This window comes from Neoarius graeffei, chromosome 10 (genome assembly GCF_027579695.1).
Source record: "Neoarius graeffei isolate fNeoGra1 chromosome 10, fNeoGra1.pri, whole genome shotgun sequence".
NCBI lineage: Eukaryota > Metazoa > Chordata > Actinopteri > Siluriformes > Ariidae > Neoarius > Neoarius graeffei.
This window is the reverse complement of record NC_083578.1, coordinates 79,430,473-79,447,045: the sequence shown is the minus strand read 5'-3', so window position 1 is coordinate 79,447,045 and position 16,573 is coordinate 79,430,473. Positions and strand designations below refer to the sequence as shown.

Genomic DNA, 16,573 nt, shown 5'->3' with positions numbered 1-16,573 from the left:
ATGTAAACTTAAGAGCACAACTGTATATGAGCCGATAGCCTAGTAGTAGAGTAACCAATCAGAGCACACGATTGCTCATATCCAGTGAATGTGGAAAGAATAATAACTCATATCATCACTCTTTACAACCGTGGTGAGCAGAAAAGCATCTCGGCATGCAACAGCAGAAGACCACATTGGGTTCCACTCCTGCAGCCAAGAACAGGAATCTTAGAACTAAGAACAAGTTCCTATTAAAGTGGCCAGTGAGTGTATATTGAGTATTGAGTCAGCAGATATGAACCCAGGAGCTAAATGATAAACAGCAGAAGGAGGAACAACAATTCTAACAAATATCTGGATCAATTGCGGGTTTTTTTTTTTTTTTTCAGGATCTGAAACCAGGCAACTTGGCAGTGAATCAAGACTGCGAGCTGAAGGTAAGTTTACCTCTGGCTTTTTGAGAAAGTAGTGGTGGAGATGTGTTGAGGGTTTTGGATTGATTGATGTTCTTTGAAGACTTGACTGGTTGATGGTGTTCATGGGGTTGAGAGAGGTGTTAACAGTGTCTTGGTGTCTTGTATCTCTGTCCACAGATATTGGATTTTGGCCTGGCGAGGCAAGCAGATCAAGAGATGACTGGTTATGTTGTGACAAGATGGTACAGAGCACCTGAGGTTATTTTAAATTGGATGCACTACAACCAGACAGGCAAGAAAACACTCATAGCTTTATTCAAGCTGGTTTACAATACACTGATTAAACTCGGTTCTCGACTCAAAACTATTGTTATGGTAGCTGTAGAATCTCAGTTCCATGTGAAATTTGGAGATTGATCCAAGTTGATCAATGGACTCGCATCCCATTATATAAACAGGATGCTTGTGTTTTCTTGGTGATGTAGTTATATTTATTGTGACTTTTGCCTGATCTTTAGTGGACATCTGGTCAGTTGGGTGCATAATGGGAGAAATGTTCAATGGAAAGACACTTTTCAAAGGAAAAGACTGTATCCTTCAAAAACCATTTTTGTCAATATTACTCCTTTTTTTACTCCCTGGTAATAAGCATTTCTGAGCTCATTTTTGGTATGAAATAAAGAAATTGCATTCATTGCATATAGCCGTAAATATAAAACAATCTTTAATCTTTGAAAATCAGACATGGACCAACTGGTTCAAATCATGAAGGTCACAGGGACGCCTGGCCCAGAATTCATCGAGAAACTAGAAAGCCAGGAGGTAAGAGTTTGTGTACAGAGTCATTCAAGGTAGACCTGAACGTGGGTTAATGGTAAAGTTATTGTAACATTTAACAGTTACAGTGGTGCTTGAAAGTTTGTGAACCCTTTAGAATTTTCTATATTTCTGCATAAATATGACCTAAAACATCATCAGATTTTCACACAAGTCCTAAAAGTAGATAAAGAGAACCCAGTTAAACAAATGAGACAAAAACATTATACTTGGCTATTTATTTATTGAGGAAAATGATCCAATATTACATATCTGTGAGTGGCAAAAGTATGTGAACCTTTTGCTTTCAGTATCTGGTGTGACCCCCTTGTGCAGCAATAACTGCAACTAAACATTTCCGGTAACTGTTGATCAGTCCTGCACACCGGTTTGGAGGAATTTTAGCCCATTCCTCCATACAGAACAGCTTCAACTCTGGGATGTTGGTGGGTTTCCTCACATGAACTGCTCGCTTCAGGTCCTTCCACAATATTTCAATTGGATTAAGGTCAGGACTTTGACTTGGCCATTCCAAAACATTAACTTTATTCTTCTTTAACCATTCTTTGGTAGAATGACTTGTGTGCTTAGGGTCGTTGTCTTGCTGGATGACCCACCTTCTCTTGAGATTCAGTTCGTGAACAGATGTCCTGACATTTTCCTTTAGAATTCGCTGGTATTATTCAGAATTCATTGTTCCATCAATGATGACAAAACAGGCCCAAACCATGATACTACCACCACTATGCTTCACAGATGGGATAAGGTTCTTGTGCTGGAATACAGTGTTTTCCTTTCTCCAAACATAAAGCTTCTCATTTAAACCAAAAAGTTCTATTTTGGTCTCATCCATCCACAAAACATTTTTCCAATAGCCTTCTGGCTTGTCCACATGATCTTTAGCAAACTGCAGACGAGCAGCAATGTTCTTTTTGGAGAGCAGTGGCTTTCTCCTTGCAACCCTGTCATGCACACCATTGTTGCTCAGTGTTCTCCTGATGGTGGACTCATGAACATAAACATTAGCCAATGTGAGAGAGGCCTTCAGTTGCTTAGAAGTTACTCTGGGGTCCTTTGTGACTTTGCCAACTATTACACACCTTGCTCTTGGAGTGATCTTTGTTGGTCAACCACTCCTGGGGAGGGTAACAATGGTCTTGAATTTCCTCCATTTGTACACAATCTGTTTGACTGTGGATTGGTGGAGTCCAAACTCTTTAGAGATGGTTTTGTAACCTTTTCCAGCCTGATGAGCATCAACAACGCTTTTTCTGAGGTCCTCAGAAATCTCCTTTGTTTGTGCCATGATACACTTCCACAAACATGTGTTGTGAAGCTCAGACTTTGATAGATCTCTGTTCTTTAAATAAAACAGGGTGCCCACTCGCACCTGATTGTCATCCCATTGATTGAAAACACCTGACTCTAGTTTCATCTTCAAATTAACTGCTAATCCTAGAGGTTCACATACTTTTGCCACTCACAGATATGTAATATTGGATCATTTTCCTCAATAAATAAAAGACCAAGTATAATATTTTGTCACGTTTGTTTAACTGGGTTCTCTTTATCTACTTTTAGGGCTTGTGTGAAAATCTGATGATATTTTAGGTCATATGCAGAAATATAGAAAATTCTGAAGGGTTCACAAACTTTCAAGCACCACTGTATTCCACAAAATTGAGTCGTACATGAGCTGATAGCCGATGAGGCGCGTAGCACCGAGTCGGCTATAAGCCATGTATGACGAGATTGAGTGGAATAACTGTTTTATTCTATCCACATTCACGGGATTTTGAGAAACAGAGCATTTTTATTTTTTGCAAATTCAATAAATAAAAACTTTATACAAAGCGTCCGACAAAATCATTTCCGCTTATAAAAATTCTTGAAAAAAAAAGATACATTCTTACCATCAAATACTTTTATTCCATATTTTGTTGCCTTTTTTTTGGGGGGGGGGTCTTCCTCTTCCTCTTCTTCAGGTTTTTTTTGGTGGTTGGCAAACCAACTTAAAGGTGCATTACCGCCACCGACTGGGCTGGAGTATTGAACAGGAGCTATAGATGACTTGCAACCATGTGATCAAAATGTGCTACGTCATGAGTGTCCACCATCTCATCTCATCTTATTATCTCTAGCCGCTTTATCCTGTTCTACAGGGTCACAGGCAAGCTGGAGCCTATCCCAGCTGACTACGGGCGAAAGGCGGGGTACACCCTGGACAAGTCGCCAGGTCATCACAGGGCTGACACATAGACACAGACAACCATTCACACTCTCATTCACACCTACGGTCAATTTAGAGTCACCAGTTAACCTAACCTGCATGTCTTTGGACTGTGGGGGAAACCGGAGCACCCGGAGGAAACCCACGCGGACACGGGGAGAACATGCAAACTCCGCACAGAAAGGCCCTCGTCGGCCACGGCTCGAACCCGGACCTTCTTGCTGTGAGGTGACGGCGCTAACCACTACACCACTGTGCCGCCCATGTCCACCATGTTAGTGGATATTTAAAGCAACTGGGATGGCAGCTGCTGAATGTGTCTGTAAACAATGCTGAATTTTCTCAGTATTACCACGATTTGAATGGTCGAGCGAAGATTTGATACAAAGAGAAGATAGATATGTCTAGGTTTGACCCATATTATTTAAAAAAGCAAGACTTTTCTGAAGATAAGACACTTCAACCGACCATCGAGAACCCAGATATTGTGTTCTATCTAGTTTGGCTGCCGAAGAATCAAGTCCGACCTTGGACGAAACATAGCCCATTCTCTAAGTGGGTGCACAGTCTGGATTGTTTCTATCGTATAATTTTGCTGATGTTCCTTGAAGCGAAATGGTAATACATGTGTTAAAATTATAACAACGACCGAGTGAACCATGACAAGAGAACGCTCAATTTATAACAAAATTCTAGCAACACAAAATAAAATTCTTCCATGATATTATTGAGAGTTTTTGAATCTCATCTGAGATAAAAATGATTACTGCAAACACGAGCTGTTTTGATTTTAGCCTCGGTTAGATCAGCCCTGCCGATGTTATCCAGCCGTGCTCGTCTCCTCTCCGTACTAAGCCTCAGAGTTTCCTCGCCCTCTTTCCGAATCTCAGATGGAATTCTAAAAAATCGGAACGTGCCACAGTCACGAGTACTGTTGTCACTGCAACCATATACAGCATAAAGACATGGCATAGCTAAAAGAACGCTTAAAGCAGTGGGAAAACAAAGAGAGTTGCACACACATGACTGTTTTGTATGGAATGTCGCTTGACCCCGCATTTGTATATCCACCAACATGGCCAACATCTGGGTTTCTATTTTGCTTTGACGTCACTTGCAAGTCAAGGATAGGGGGAAAAAAAACTATTCTTTTACAACCCCGATTCCAAAAAAGTTGGGACAAAGTACAAATTGTAAATAAAAACGGAATGCAATGATGTGGAAGTTTCAAAATTCCATATTTTATTCCGAATAGAACATAGATGATATATCAAATGTTTAAACTGAGAAAATGTATCATTTAAAGAGAAAAATTAGGTGATTTTAAATTTCATGACAACAACACATCTCAAAGTTGGGACAAGGCCATGTTTACCACTGTGAGACATCCCCTTTTCTCTTTACAACAGTCTGTAAACGTCTGGGGACTGAGGAGACAAGTTGCTCAAGTTTAGGGATAGGAATGTTAACCCATTCTTGTCTAATGTAGGATTCTAGTTGCTCAACTCTCTTAGGTCTTTTTTGTCGTATCTTCCGTTTTATGATGCGCCAAATGTTTTCTATGGGTGAAAGATCTGGACTGCAGGCTGGCCAGTTCAGTACCCGGACCCTTCTTCTACGCAGCCATGATGCTGTAATTGATGCAGTATGTGGTTTGGCATTGTCATGTTGGAAAATGCAAGGTCTTCCCTGAAAGAGACGTCGTCTGGATGGGAGCATATGCTGCTCTAGAACCTGGATATACCTTTCAGCATTGACGGTGTCTTTCCAGATGTGTAAGCTGCCCATGCCACATGCACTAATGCAACCCCATACCATCAGAGATGCAGGCTTCTGAACTGAGCGCTGATAACAACTTGGGTCGTCCTTCTCCTCTTTAGTCCGAATGACACGGCGTCCCTGATTTCCATAAAGAACTTCAAATTTTGATTCGTCTGACCACAGAACAGTTTTCCACTTTGCCACAGTCCATTTTAAATGAGCCTTGGCCCAGAGAAGACATCTGCGCTTCTGGATCATGTTTAGATACGGCTTCTTCTTTGAACCATAGAGTTTTAGCTGGCAACGGCGGATGGCATGGTGAATTGTGTTCACAGATAATGTTCTCTGGAAATATTCCTGAGACTATTTTGTGATTTCCAATACAGAAGCATGCCTGTATGTGATGCAGTGCTGTCTAAGGGCCCGAAGATCACAGGCACCCAGGATGGTTTTCCAGCCTTGACCCTTACGCACAGAGATTCTTCCAGATTCTCTGAATCTTTTGATGATATTATGCACTGTAGATGATGATATGTTCAAACTCTTTGCAATTTTACACTGTCGAACTCCTTTCTGATATTGCTCCACTATTTGTCGGCGCAGAATTAGGGGGATTGGTGATCCTCTTCCCATCTTTACTTCTGAGAGCCGCTGCCACTCCAAGATGCTCTTTTTATACCCAGTCATGTTAATGACCTATTGCCAATTGACCTAATGAGTTGCAATTTGGTTCTCCAGCTGTTCCTTTTTTGTACCTTTAACTTTTCCAGCCTCTTATTGCCCCTGTCCCAACTTTTTTGAGATGTGTTGCTGTCATGAAATTTCAAATGAGCCAGTATTTGGCATGAAATTTCAAAATGTCTCACTTTCGACATTTGATTTGTTGTCTATGTTCTATTGTGAATACAATATCAGTTTTTGAGATTTGTAAATTATTGCATTCCGTTTTTATTTACAATTTGTACTTTGTCCCAACTTTTTTGGAATCGGGGTTGTAGCTATTTCTGTTTCTTTTAAATACTTGATAAAAATTTGGGGCGTTTTGTTTTCGAGTAGAGTTTTTATTTCGTCCTCGGTTGGTTCAGCAATATGCTCCGCCATTTTGTTTTTCTCTACTCACGGTATATGAGCTGATATCCTAGTAGCCAATCAGAGCGTGCGATTGCTCATATCCAGTGAATGTGGATAGAATAATAATAATGCATAACCCATACATAATGCAACAACTGTGGTTTATACAACATATCACACTCAACATATATTAGTTCATTTTGTAATATGTTGGCTGTACCTTCCTCATAAAGCGACACTTGAATTATTGAAGACGGTGATCATTTATTGTATAAATTGGTTTTCTGTGTCCATGTCTGACTGCAAATTATATTTTAATGTCTTCTCTTTGGCAATGCCATACATTGTGTGTGTGTGTGTGTGTGTGTGTGTGTGTGTGTGTGTGTGTGTGTGCAGGCAAAGAACTATGTGAAATCACTTCCTTTTTATCCTCGGAAAGATTTCTCTGCACTGTTTCCTCGGGCAAGTAAACAAGGTAAGCAGGCAAAAAGCAAGAGGCCATCTTTAATGGAGGATTTTGTTGAAAACAGTGTCAAGTCCGACTGAAATGTAATTTAAACTACTGTAATTATTCAGTCCTCATTCTACTAGAATTTATATGCTGTAATTATTAATAAACTCCTATGGTATTGTGAAACTGTTTTTCAAATACTGTCTTCGATTAATGCCCACCACTTCCTTTGGGGGGAATTCCCTCTGCCATTTTAAAGATCAGACTCACCCATACGTTCTTTAAAGCACTATTTTACAGCAGATACAGACTCAGTGTTGTTATGCTTGCATAGGAAGATTGTACAAAGTACTAAATGCAGGGGTGTCAATAATTGTGACAAATGGTTTTGCAACTTTAATAGTTGTACCCGCTGAACATTCATGCAATTATCCAGTCAGCCAATCAATGACAATAGTACAATGCAGAAAACCATGCAGATATAAATCAAGAGCTTAGATATGTGTGGGTCAAAACCACACATATCTATCTACTCTTTGTATCATGGCTGACATCCGGGTTTCTATTTTGCTTCGATATTTACATCAAACATCAAAATGGGGGTGGGGGGATATGATCTTACTTGGTTGTTGGTGCCAGACGGGCTGGGTTTTCAGAAACTGCTAATCTTTGGGGATTTTCACGCACAAAAGTCTCTAAAGTGAGGAACATCCTGCAGGTGGAAGTGAGCAGAATGAACAAATTGGTTTGAGCTGACAGGAAGGCTACAGTAACTCAATCACTCTTTGCAATCGTGGTGAACAGAAAAGCATCTCAGAACAAGATGCCAAATCTCCTGTCAGCCAAAAATAGGAACCTGAAGCTACAGTGGGAACATGGTTACCGAAGCTGGACAGTTGAAAACTGGAACATCACCTGGTTTGATGAATCTCGATTTGTGCTGCAGCATGCAGATGGTCAAAATTTGGCATCAACAGCATGAGTGCATGGACCCAATCTGCCTTGTGTATGCAGTTTTTTTTTTTTTTGGCTGTTGGTGGTATAGATGACTTGCAACCACGTGATCACAATGTGCTACGCCATGAGCATCCACCATGATGGTGGATATACAAAGCAACTAGGATGGCAGCCGCTGAAAGCGTGTCTGTAAACAATGCTGAATTTTCTCAGTATTACCACGATTTGAACGGTCGAGCGAAGATTTGATACAAAGAGAAGATGAATACAGTATGTGTGGTTTTGACCCATATTATTTAAAAAAGCCAGACTTTTCTGAAGATAAGACTCTTCGACCGACCATTGAGTACCCAGATATCGCGTTCTATCTGGTTTGGCTGCCAAAGAATCAAGTCCGACCTTGGACGAAACATAGCCCATGTTCTGAGTGGGTGCCCAGTCTGGATTGTTTCTATCGTATAATTTTGCTGGTGCACCTAGAAGCGAAATGGTAATACACCTGTTAAAATTATAACAACGACCGAGTGAACCACGACAAAAGAACGCTCATTTTATAGCAAAATTCTAGCAACACGAAATAAAATTCTTCCACGATATTATCGAGAAAGCTTTTGAATCTCACCTCAGATAAAACGATCACTGCAAACACGAGCTGTTTTGATTTTAGCCTCTGTTAGATCAGCCCTGCCGATGTTGTTCAGCCGTGCTCGTCTCCTCTCCGTACTAAGCCTCAGAGTTTCCTCGCCCTCTTTCCGAATCACAGATGGAATTCTAAAAAAATCGGAACGTGCCACGGTCACGAGTACTGTTGTGACTGCAACCATATACAGCATAAAGATATGGGATAGCTAAAAGAACGCTTAAAGCAGTGGAAAAACAAAGGTAGTTTTGCACGCGTGGCTGTTTTGTATGAAATGTTGCTTGACCCTGCATTTGTATATCCACCAACATGGCTGACATCCGGATTTCTATTTTACTTTGACATCACTTGCAAGTCAAGGATAATGCTCTGGGAAATTGGGCCCCTTAATACCAATTGAATGTCTCAGGCTATCTCATTATTGTTGCTGATGACATGCATCCCTTTATACACTATCAATAATAGGGGTACAGTAGGAGTCCATTTCTGTCCCCCAGTGTACAATCTACACTAATGTGTACCCCCTAGGGCTCATTATTGGACCTCTAGGTACTGTAACTCTATGTACCTTTTTTGGGCCAAAAAGGTACATATATGTTCCCAAGCAGTATATAAAGGGTACACCACAAGCTGGCCTGGTAGTTAGCGTGGCCACGTCTCGACTGGAAGATCGCAAGTTCTACTCGCGGTTGGGTCATAACCAAAGACCATCATAAAAATGGTACCTACTGCTGTCTGGCAAGGCACGCTGTGATACATATGTATGTATTTTACTGTATGTATGTATTTTACTGTATGTATGTAATTTATGTTAATATCTGTGCGCCATCTTGGCTAGGACTCCCTGGAAGAAGAGATCTTGTATCTCAATGGGGCAATTCCTGGATAAATAAAGGATATAATAATAATAAGATGCAAGTGGGGAGTCAAACTCTTGTGGTTACCAGAGGACTGGCTCCCTACTGTAACCCTAGCTGTAGGGTCGAAAGGCCGAGGGCTATAGAAGTAGAGCTCGGCACCACCCAATGTGCCTTAAGGACTTGGTTAGTACTGGGATGGGAGACTGCCTGGGAAGACCAGGTCCTGGCATGGGACGGACTTTAACTTGTCAAATAAGTACCTTAGAGGGTACTGCCCCAGTGACAAGCCAGTGTACCCCTAAAAGCACAATAATGTACTTTATTTTCTGAGAGTGTAGCCACAATTGACCCAATTTATTCTCATTTTAGAGTACAAGATGGTTCAACTGTAGAAAGTATATGTGTGCCAATAAAACATTCCCAACATTGTTATACCACTCCCATCAGCCTGAGCTGTTGACACGAGGAAGGTTGAATCCATGCTATTGACACCATTTCTTACCATCACAGCGTGAACTGAGATTCATCATATCAGGTGATGTTTTACCAATCTTTACAAAAACTGTCCAGTTTTGGGGAGTCTTTTTGGGAAACCATGGCCTAATGGTTCAAGAAACAGCTTTGGGCCCAAACGTTCGCCAATTCGAGTCCCTGGACCAGCAGGAATGGCTGAAGTGCCCTTAAGCAAGGCACCTAACCCCCAACTGCTCCACAGGCTGTTCTGGGTATGTTGTACGTCGCTCTGGGTAAGAGCGTCTGCTATAAATGCCATTAATGTAATATAATGTAATGAGTCTGTGCCCACTGTAGTCTCATACATGCTTCCTGTTCTTGGCTGACAGGAGTGGAATCCGATGTGGTCTTCTTCTGTTGTAGCCCATCTTCCTCAACGTTCGATCTGGTGTGTGTTCTGAGATGCTTTTCTGTTCACTATAGTTGCAAAGAGACTTATTTGAGTTCCCATAGCTTTTCTGTAAGCTCGAACTCGTTTGGCGATACTCATTTGATCTCTGTCATCAACAGGGCAGCTTTGCAAGTCTTTATTCCAAGTGTGTTCTTAAGAAAAAACAATATATTGCTACTACACCTTTATTCTAAGCTGCAAGGGGCCACTTGTGTGATGTAGCTCAGACTTGTGAATCAGTATCGGAATGCAGCATGTTGGCACTTGTCAAGGGTTGGCGAAGTAGGAAACTACAAAATCTTACAAGAAAATGGTCCACTACTTGATTGATACGTACAGTGCCTTGCAAAAGTATTTATCCCCCCCTTGGTGTTTGTCCTGTTTTGTCGCATTACAAGCTGGAATTAAAATGGATTTTTGGAGGGTTAGCACCATTTGATTTACACAACATGCCTACCACTTTAAAGGTGCACATTGTTTATTTATTGTGACACAAACAATAAGATGAAAAAACAAATCTGGAGTGTGCATAGGTATTCACCCCCTTTCATATGAAACCCCTAAATAAGAACTGGTCCAACCAATTCCATAATTAGTTGATTAAGATCCACCTGTGTGCAATCAAAGTGTCACATGATCTGTCACATGACGTCTGTATAAATCAGCCTGTTCTGGAAGGACCCTGACTCTGCAACACTACTAAGCAAGCAACATGAGAACAAAGGAGCCTCCAAACAGGTCAGAGACAAAATTGTGGAGAAGTATAGATCAGGGTTGGGTTATAAATTTATCCCAAACTTTGAATATCCCAGGGAGCGCCATTAAATTCATTATAGCAAAATGGAAAGAACATGGCACCACTACAAACCTGACAAGAGAAGGCCACCCACCAAAACTCACAGACCAGGCAAGGAGGGCATTAATCAGCGATGCAACAAAGACACCAACGATAATGCTGAGGGAGCTGCAGAGATCCACAGCGGAGATGGGAGTATCTGTCCATAGGACCACTTTAAGCCATACACTCCACAGAGTGGGACTTTATGGAAGAGTGGCCAGAAAAAAAGTCATTGCTTAAAAAAATCATGTTTGGAGTTTGCCCAACAGCATGTGGCAGACTCCCCAAACACATGGAAGAAGATTCTCTGGTCAAATGAGACAAAAATGTAACATTTTGGCCATCATGGGAAATGCCATGTATGGCTCAAACCCAACACCCTGAGAACACCATCCCTACAATGAAGCATGGTGGTGGCAGCATCATGCTGTGGGGATGTTTTTCATCTGCAAGGACAGAAAAGCTGGTCAGGACTGAAGGAAAGATGGATGGCACTAAATGCAGGGCAATTCTGGAGGAAAACCTGTTTGAGTCAACCAGAGGTTTGAGACTGGGACGAAGGTTCACGGTCTAGCAGGACAGCGATCCTAAACATACTGCTAAAGCTATACTGGAGGGGTTTAAAGGGAAACATTTAAATGTATTGGAATGGCCTAGTCAAAGCCCAGACCTCAACCCAATTGAGAGTCTGTGGCATAACTTGAAGATTGCTGTATACCAACACAACCCATCTAACTTGAAGGAGTTGGAGAAGTTTTGCCTTGAGGAATGGGCAAAAATCCCAGTGGCTAAGCTAATAGAGACATACCCCAAGAGACTTGCAGCTGTAATTGTAGCAAAAGGTTGCTCTACAAAGTATTGACTTTGATGGGGGTGAATACCTATACACACTCCAGATTTCTGTTTTTTTCATCTTAATTATTGTTTGTGTCAGAATAAAAAACAATGTACACCTTTTAATGTACTGTACATGTTGTGTAAATCAAATGGTGCTAACCCACCCAAAATCCATTTTAATTCCAGCTTGTAATGCGACAAAACAGGACAAACACCAAGGGGGATGAATACTTTTGCAAGGCGCTGTATGTTTATTCTTGATCTATGGGATACCTTTGCCTTGTTTATCTAAACTACACTGATATTTCTGTCAGCGGTGGACTTGCTGGAGAAGATGCTGGTTTTAGACACTGATACCCGCGTAACTGCTGATGGTGCACTGGCACACAGTTACTTTGATGGCCTGAGGGATCCAGAGGACTGTCCAGAGCCTAAGCCATATGATGACAGTTATGACAATGCCACACTGCCCCTAGAGGAGTGGAAGAGTAAGTGCACAAATAAATTAGTCGACTAAATATGAATGACTGACTGCACAAGCACACTAATACAAATATTTAACAATTATTTTATGAAATTGTATCGTACATGAGCTGATAGCCGACGAGGCGCGTAGCACCGAGTTCGCTATAAGCCATGTACGACGAGATTGAGTGGAATAATTGTTTTATTCTATCCACGTTCACTGGGTTTTGAGAAACAGAGCATTTTTATTTTTGTTTGCAAATTTGATAAATAAAAACCTTATACAAAACATCCGACAAAATAGTTTCTGCTTAGGCGGACTTCTTAAGCTATCGATGGCTGCACGAATTGACTTGAGTGTTGTTTTTTTTTTGTAGAAAGTACCATCTTGCTGTCATGCCGAGGTATAGAATAGCTTTAGACATTTATTTAATTATTCCTTGGACATTTCAGTTCTGTAATTTTCAAACTTCTTTGAGCTTTGGAACCAGTCTTAAAAAAAAAAATTCAACAAATTTTAATGTTTGAAGATGAAGAATGTAAACAAACCGGCAAAATGTCAGGAGCAATTTGTAAAAATGCTATAATAATAATAATAATAATTATTATTATTATTATTATTGAAAAATAAAGATATACGTTCTTACTATCAAATACTTTCATTCCGTATTTTGTTGCTTTTTTGTCTTTTTTGCGGTTTTGTTTTCGAGTAGAGTTTTTATTTCGTCCTCGGTTGGTTCAGCAAAATGCTCCGCCATTTTGTTTTTCTCTCCTCACGCTATATGAGCTGATAGCCTAGTAGTCGAGTAGCTAATCAGAGCATGTGATTTGGTCATATCCAGTGAATGTGGATAGAATAATACCAGATTTTTCAAGAGGTCATGTAAACAGCATGCAAAGATATCTTAAATCAAAGATAACCTCAGTTTTACACCATGAATCACCGATAATCACCATTAATGCATGTATTGTTCATCTTATGCCATTTCCATTTTCTACGTCTATGCATTGATTTTCCTCAAAGCAACCTCAATAACAAATGTATGGCAGTAAAAAAAAGCAGGAATTTTACATCACATCCTCCTTCGTCTGTGTTTTAATTGGTTTAGCATGCAAATCAGCTGTAAAGGTTTGTGCGTTATTGTGCGTCATTTAGAAAGAGTTCTACGTTACAGAAGACAAAGTGCATGTGACAGTATCGATCAAATACTCACAAAAATAAGATTTTTACAATTAAGTTTATTTTAAAGCTCTAAATGCATTCACCTGTTGTTGATCAGTGGATATGGTCAGTTGTAATGGTCTTATCTGCTGGATGTTTTCTGAACAGGATTGTCGTTTAAAGAAGTGAAGAGTTTCGTTCCGTTTCCAAGAAGAGACTCGAAGAGGAGAAACACACTGACAATGTCTCAGTGATGTTACACTATGTCACAGCCACACCTTTATGCAAAGGATTGGTGCAAAAGGACCAGGGTGTACAAATGTTTACACAAATCTCTTGCAAGTCATGACAATCCATGATGAGTCAATAATGAATGTATCTTTGTTGTGTACCTGATAAATGGGCTGGCTAAAGGATGTACTGCTGTTACAGTAGTGATTGCCTTTCATTCGTTGCCTTGAAGCCTTAGGTTTAGGTTTGGAATTATATTAAAAGACTTATTCTTTGGGTATTAGTGGGATTTTTTGATTCAGACCTGTAACATTGTGGCTTTTTGTGCTCAGGAAACAAAAAACACCTAGATACTATATGTCAAGAGCTGTACAGTTTTTCACTATTAAGGTCTCTGAATATTATTTGTAAGATTGAATAGAGCTAATTAAAACTGCAGAAGTGCCCATATGTGTTTATTGTAAAATTGTACCACAGTACTGTGCATCAAAATCAGCTCAATCACTTCAGTGCTCTATTGCTGTTTGTGAACTTAATAAACCCTTAAAACAGCTTAAACTTGACAAAGAACTGAGAGACAGAGGCTACATCCACGCGACAACGGCAACGAGATTTTTTTTTTTTTAAATATCGCGTCCACATGGGCAACGGATCAGTAAAATATCAGGTACATATGGCAACGCAACGCTTGCTGAAAACGATGCAATACACATGCCACACCTCTACGTGCGCTGTAAGACGGTCCCATCGGAGACACCAGAACAATAGAAGAAGTAGACGCATGCGCATAAACCCCTTCTTCTGTAGCATCAGCCACATAAAGTTTCGATTATTAATCAGTAGCGTAAAACGAAAGACGCGGAAAGAGGAATGAATGGGGGTAGATGGAAGCCGGTACGCCAACATTCTGATATCCTCCAGAATTCTTTAATGGTCCGGAATAAATTGAATGCTACACGTTGATGGATTACTTTGTTCTTCTACGCCAGGGGTCTTCAATCCTATCCACAAAGGGCCAGTGTGGCTGCAGGCTTTCATTCCAACCAAGCAGGAGCTACACCTGATTTCACTTGTTTAATCATTTCACCCTCGTCTCCAATCAACAATCAAGTGAGCCTCCAATTTGGCTGTAATGAAAGCCTGCAGCTACACCGGCCCTTTGCGGATAGGATTGAAGACCCCTGTTCTACGCCCTTTTTGAGGAATGTATTGTCGGACTTAAACCAACATCTGAAGAGGTGAGATCGCTCCTTTTTTTTTTTCCCTATTTTTGCTGGCGGGATTGTTTTTGTTTTTGGAAAGCAGTGAAAATATTTTGTAAGCGCGTTTCATGAACCAAGTTATAGGATTTGTTGACAACTCGCATCGAGTTCGTTACACTTCTACCCGGCGTGAAGCACTGACAGTCATGTGGTTGTGACGTCATCGTAAACAAATCCGTTCTACTCATCCAGACGACTTCGCAACGGCGCCGTTGCCAGATTTTTCCACTCCGGAACCCGTTCTCAAAAGATTTCGTTTTGGGGCACCCAAAACGCCGGTGCCGTGTGGACGCCAGGTTGAAACGATAAACAATTTTATCAGATTCACCTGAATCCGTTGCCGTGTGGACAGGGCCAGAGAGTAAACCAAGAGACTGAATTGAATAACTGAAGTGCAGTATAATTGAAGTTACTTTGACAAACTATGGTGGGTGTGTCAGGATCCTTCCCCAACGATCAGCCAGAGGAAATCAGTTAACATTCAAATGAAATGACTGATTGTACATGCCATCAGACTTTGGTCTGACCAACTGGAGGGATCATGATGTGTGATATGTCGGCTTGTCTGTTACATTAGAGTTTAGTTTTAAGTGATGACTTTCAACACAGCAGGTATATGTGGTCTGCTTGCATACCTTGGACCCTGACACCTCTGTGATGTTATAGATATTGAGTTTTATTCTATCCACATTCACTGGATATGAGGATATCAGTTCATATACCGTGAGTAGAGAAAAACAAAATGGCAGCTTTGTGAGCAAGTATTTAAAAGAAACAGAAATAGCTAAAAGAATATAGGGTCATTGTTTTTTTTTTTTTTTTCCTTTTTGTTTTCTTTTTCCCCCAATATCGCCTGTTCCACATTCCAACCCAATTGGTGGCGGTAATGCACCTTTATGTTGGTTTGCCAACCGCCAAAAAAATCCTAAAGAAGAAGAACAACAAAAAATGGTGGAGCGTGTTGCTGAACTAACTGAGGATGAAATAAAAACTCTAGTCAAAAATAAAACGCCAAAAATACTATATATATGGAATGAAAGTGATGGTAAGAATGTATCTTTTTTTTTTTTTTCAAGAACTATTGTTATAGCATTTTTCACAAATTGCTTCTGTCATTTCGCCGGTTTGTTTACATTCTAAGCGGAAATTATTTTGTCCGACATTTTGTATAAAGTTTTTATTTATCGAATTTGCTAAAAATAAAAATGTCCCGTTTCTCAAAATCCAGTGAATGTGGATAGAATAAAACAGTTATTCCACTCAATTTCGTCATACATGGCTTAGTCTTTTTAGCGCTATGCGCCTCATCAGCTATCAGCTCATGTACGACTTGATTTCGTGGAATAACTGTTAAATATGTAATGGTCATTTGCCAGAGAATGTTATGAAATGATTGGTGAATGTTGTTTAGGGTACATAGCTTTGTAAGATGCATTTGACAATGATAAAGAACTCAGTACGCATAATGGCAATCAGTGATGTAGTATTCTAATGATACCTTTTTAAATAAATGCCTTAATTAAAGATTACAAGTAGTCATGTCCCAAAAGCGTTGCTTTCTTTCTTGAATAGTGTGTATGACTGTAGCTTAATTATTATTATTATTATTATTAGTTAGTTACTCTCATTGATGTGGGTATTTAAGCTCTGAACTCTCCCAGTGTTTATTTTGAAAATGAATAATATGCAA

The 16,573-nt window shown here is 40.2% G+C and overlaps 1 protein-coding gene across 2 annotated transcripts in view; it reads left to right on the top strand.

Annotated features, from left to right (window-relative positions):
- mapk13 (mitogen-activated protein kinase 13) overlaps window positions 1-16,415 on the top strand; it is a 64,042-nt gene extending 47,627 nt beyond the window's left edge. For both annotated transcript variants that reach the window (XM_060932377.1, XM_060932376.1), the window contains 7 exons: window positions 372-419; window positions 576-690; window positions 917-988; window positions 1,141-1,220; window positions 6,673-6,751; window positions 12,078-12,251; window positions 13,559-16,415. In XM_060932377.1, coding sequence (XP_060788360.1) covers window positions 372-419; window positions 576-690; window positions 917-988; window positions 1,141-1,220; window positions 6,673-6,751; window positions 12,078-12,251; window positions 13,559-13,644 — 654 coding nt within the window. In that variant the 3' untranslated portion in view covers window positions 13,645-16,415. The remainder of the gene's footprint in view (window positions 1-371; window positions 420-575; window positions 691-916; window positions 989-1,140; window positions 1,221-6,672; window positions 6,752-12,077; window positions 12,252-13,558) is intronic.
- The last annotated feature ends 158 nt before the right edge of the window (window positions 16,416-16,573 follow it).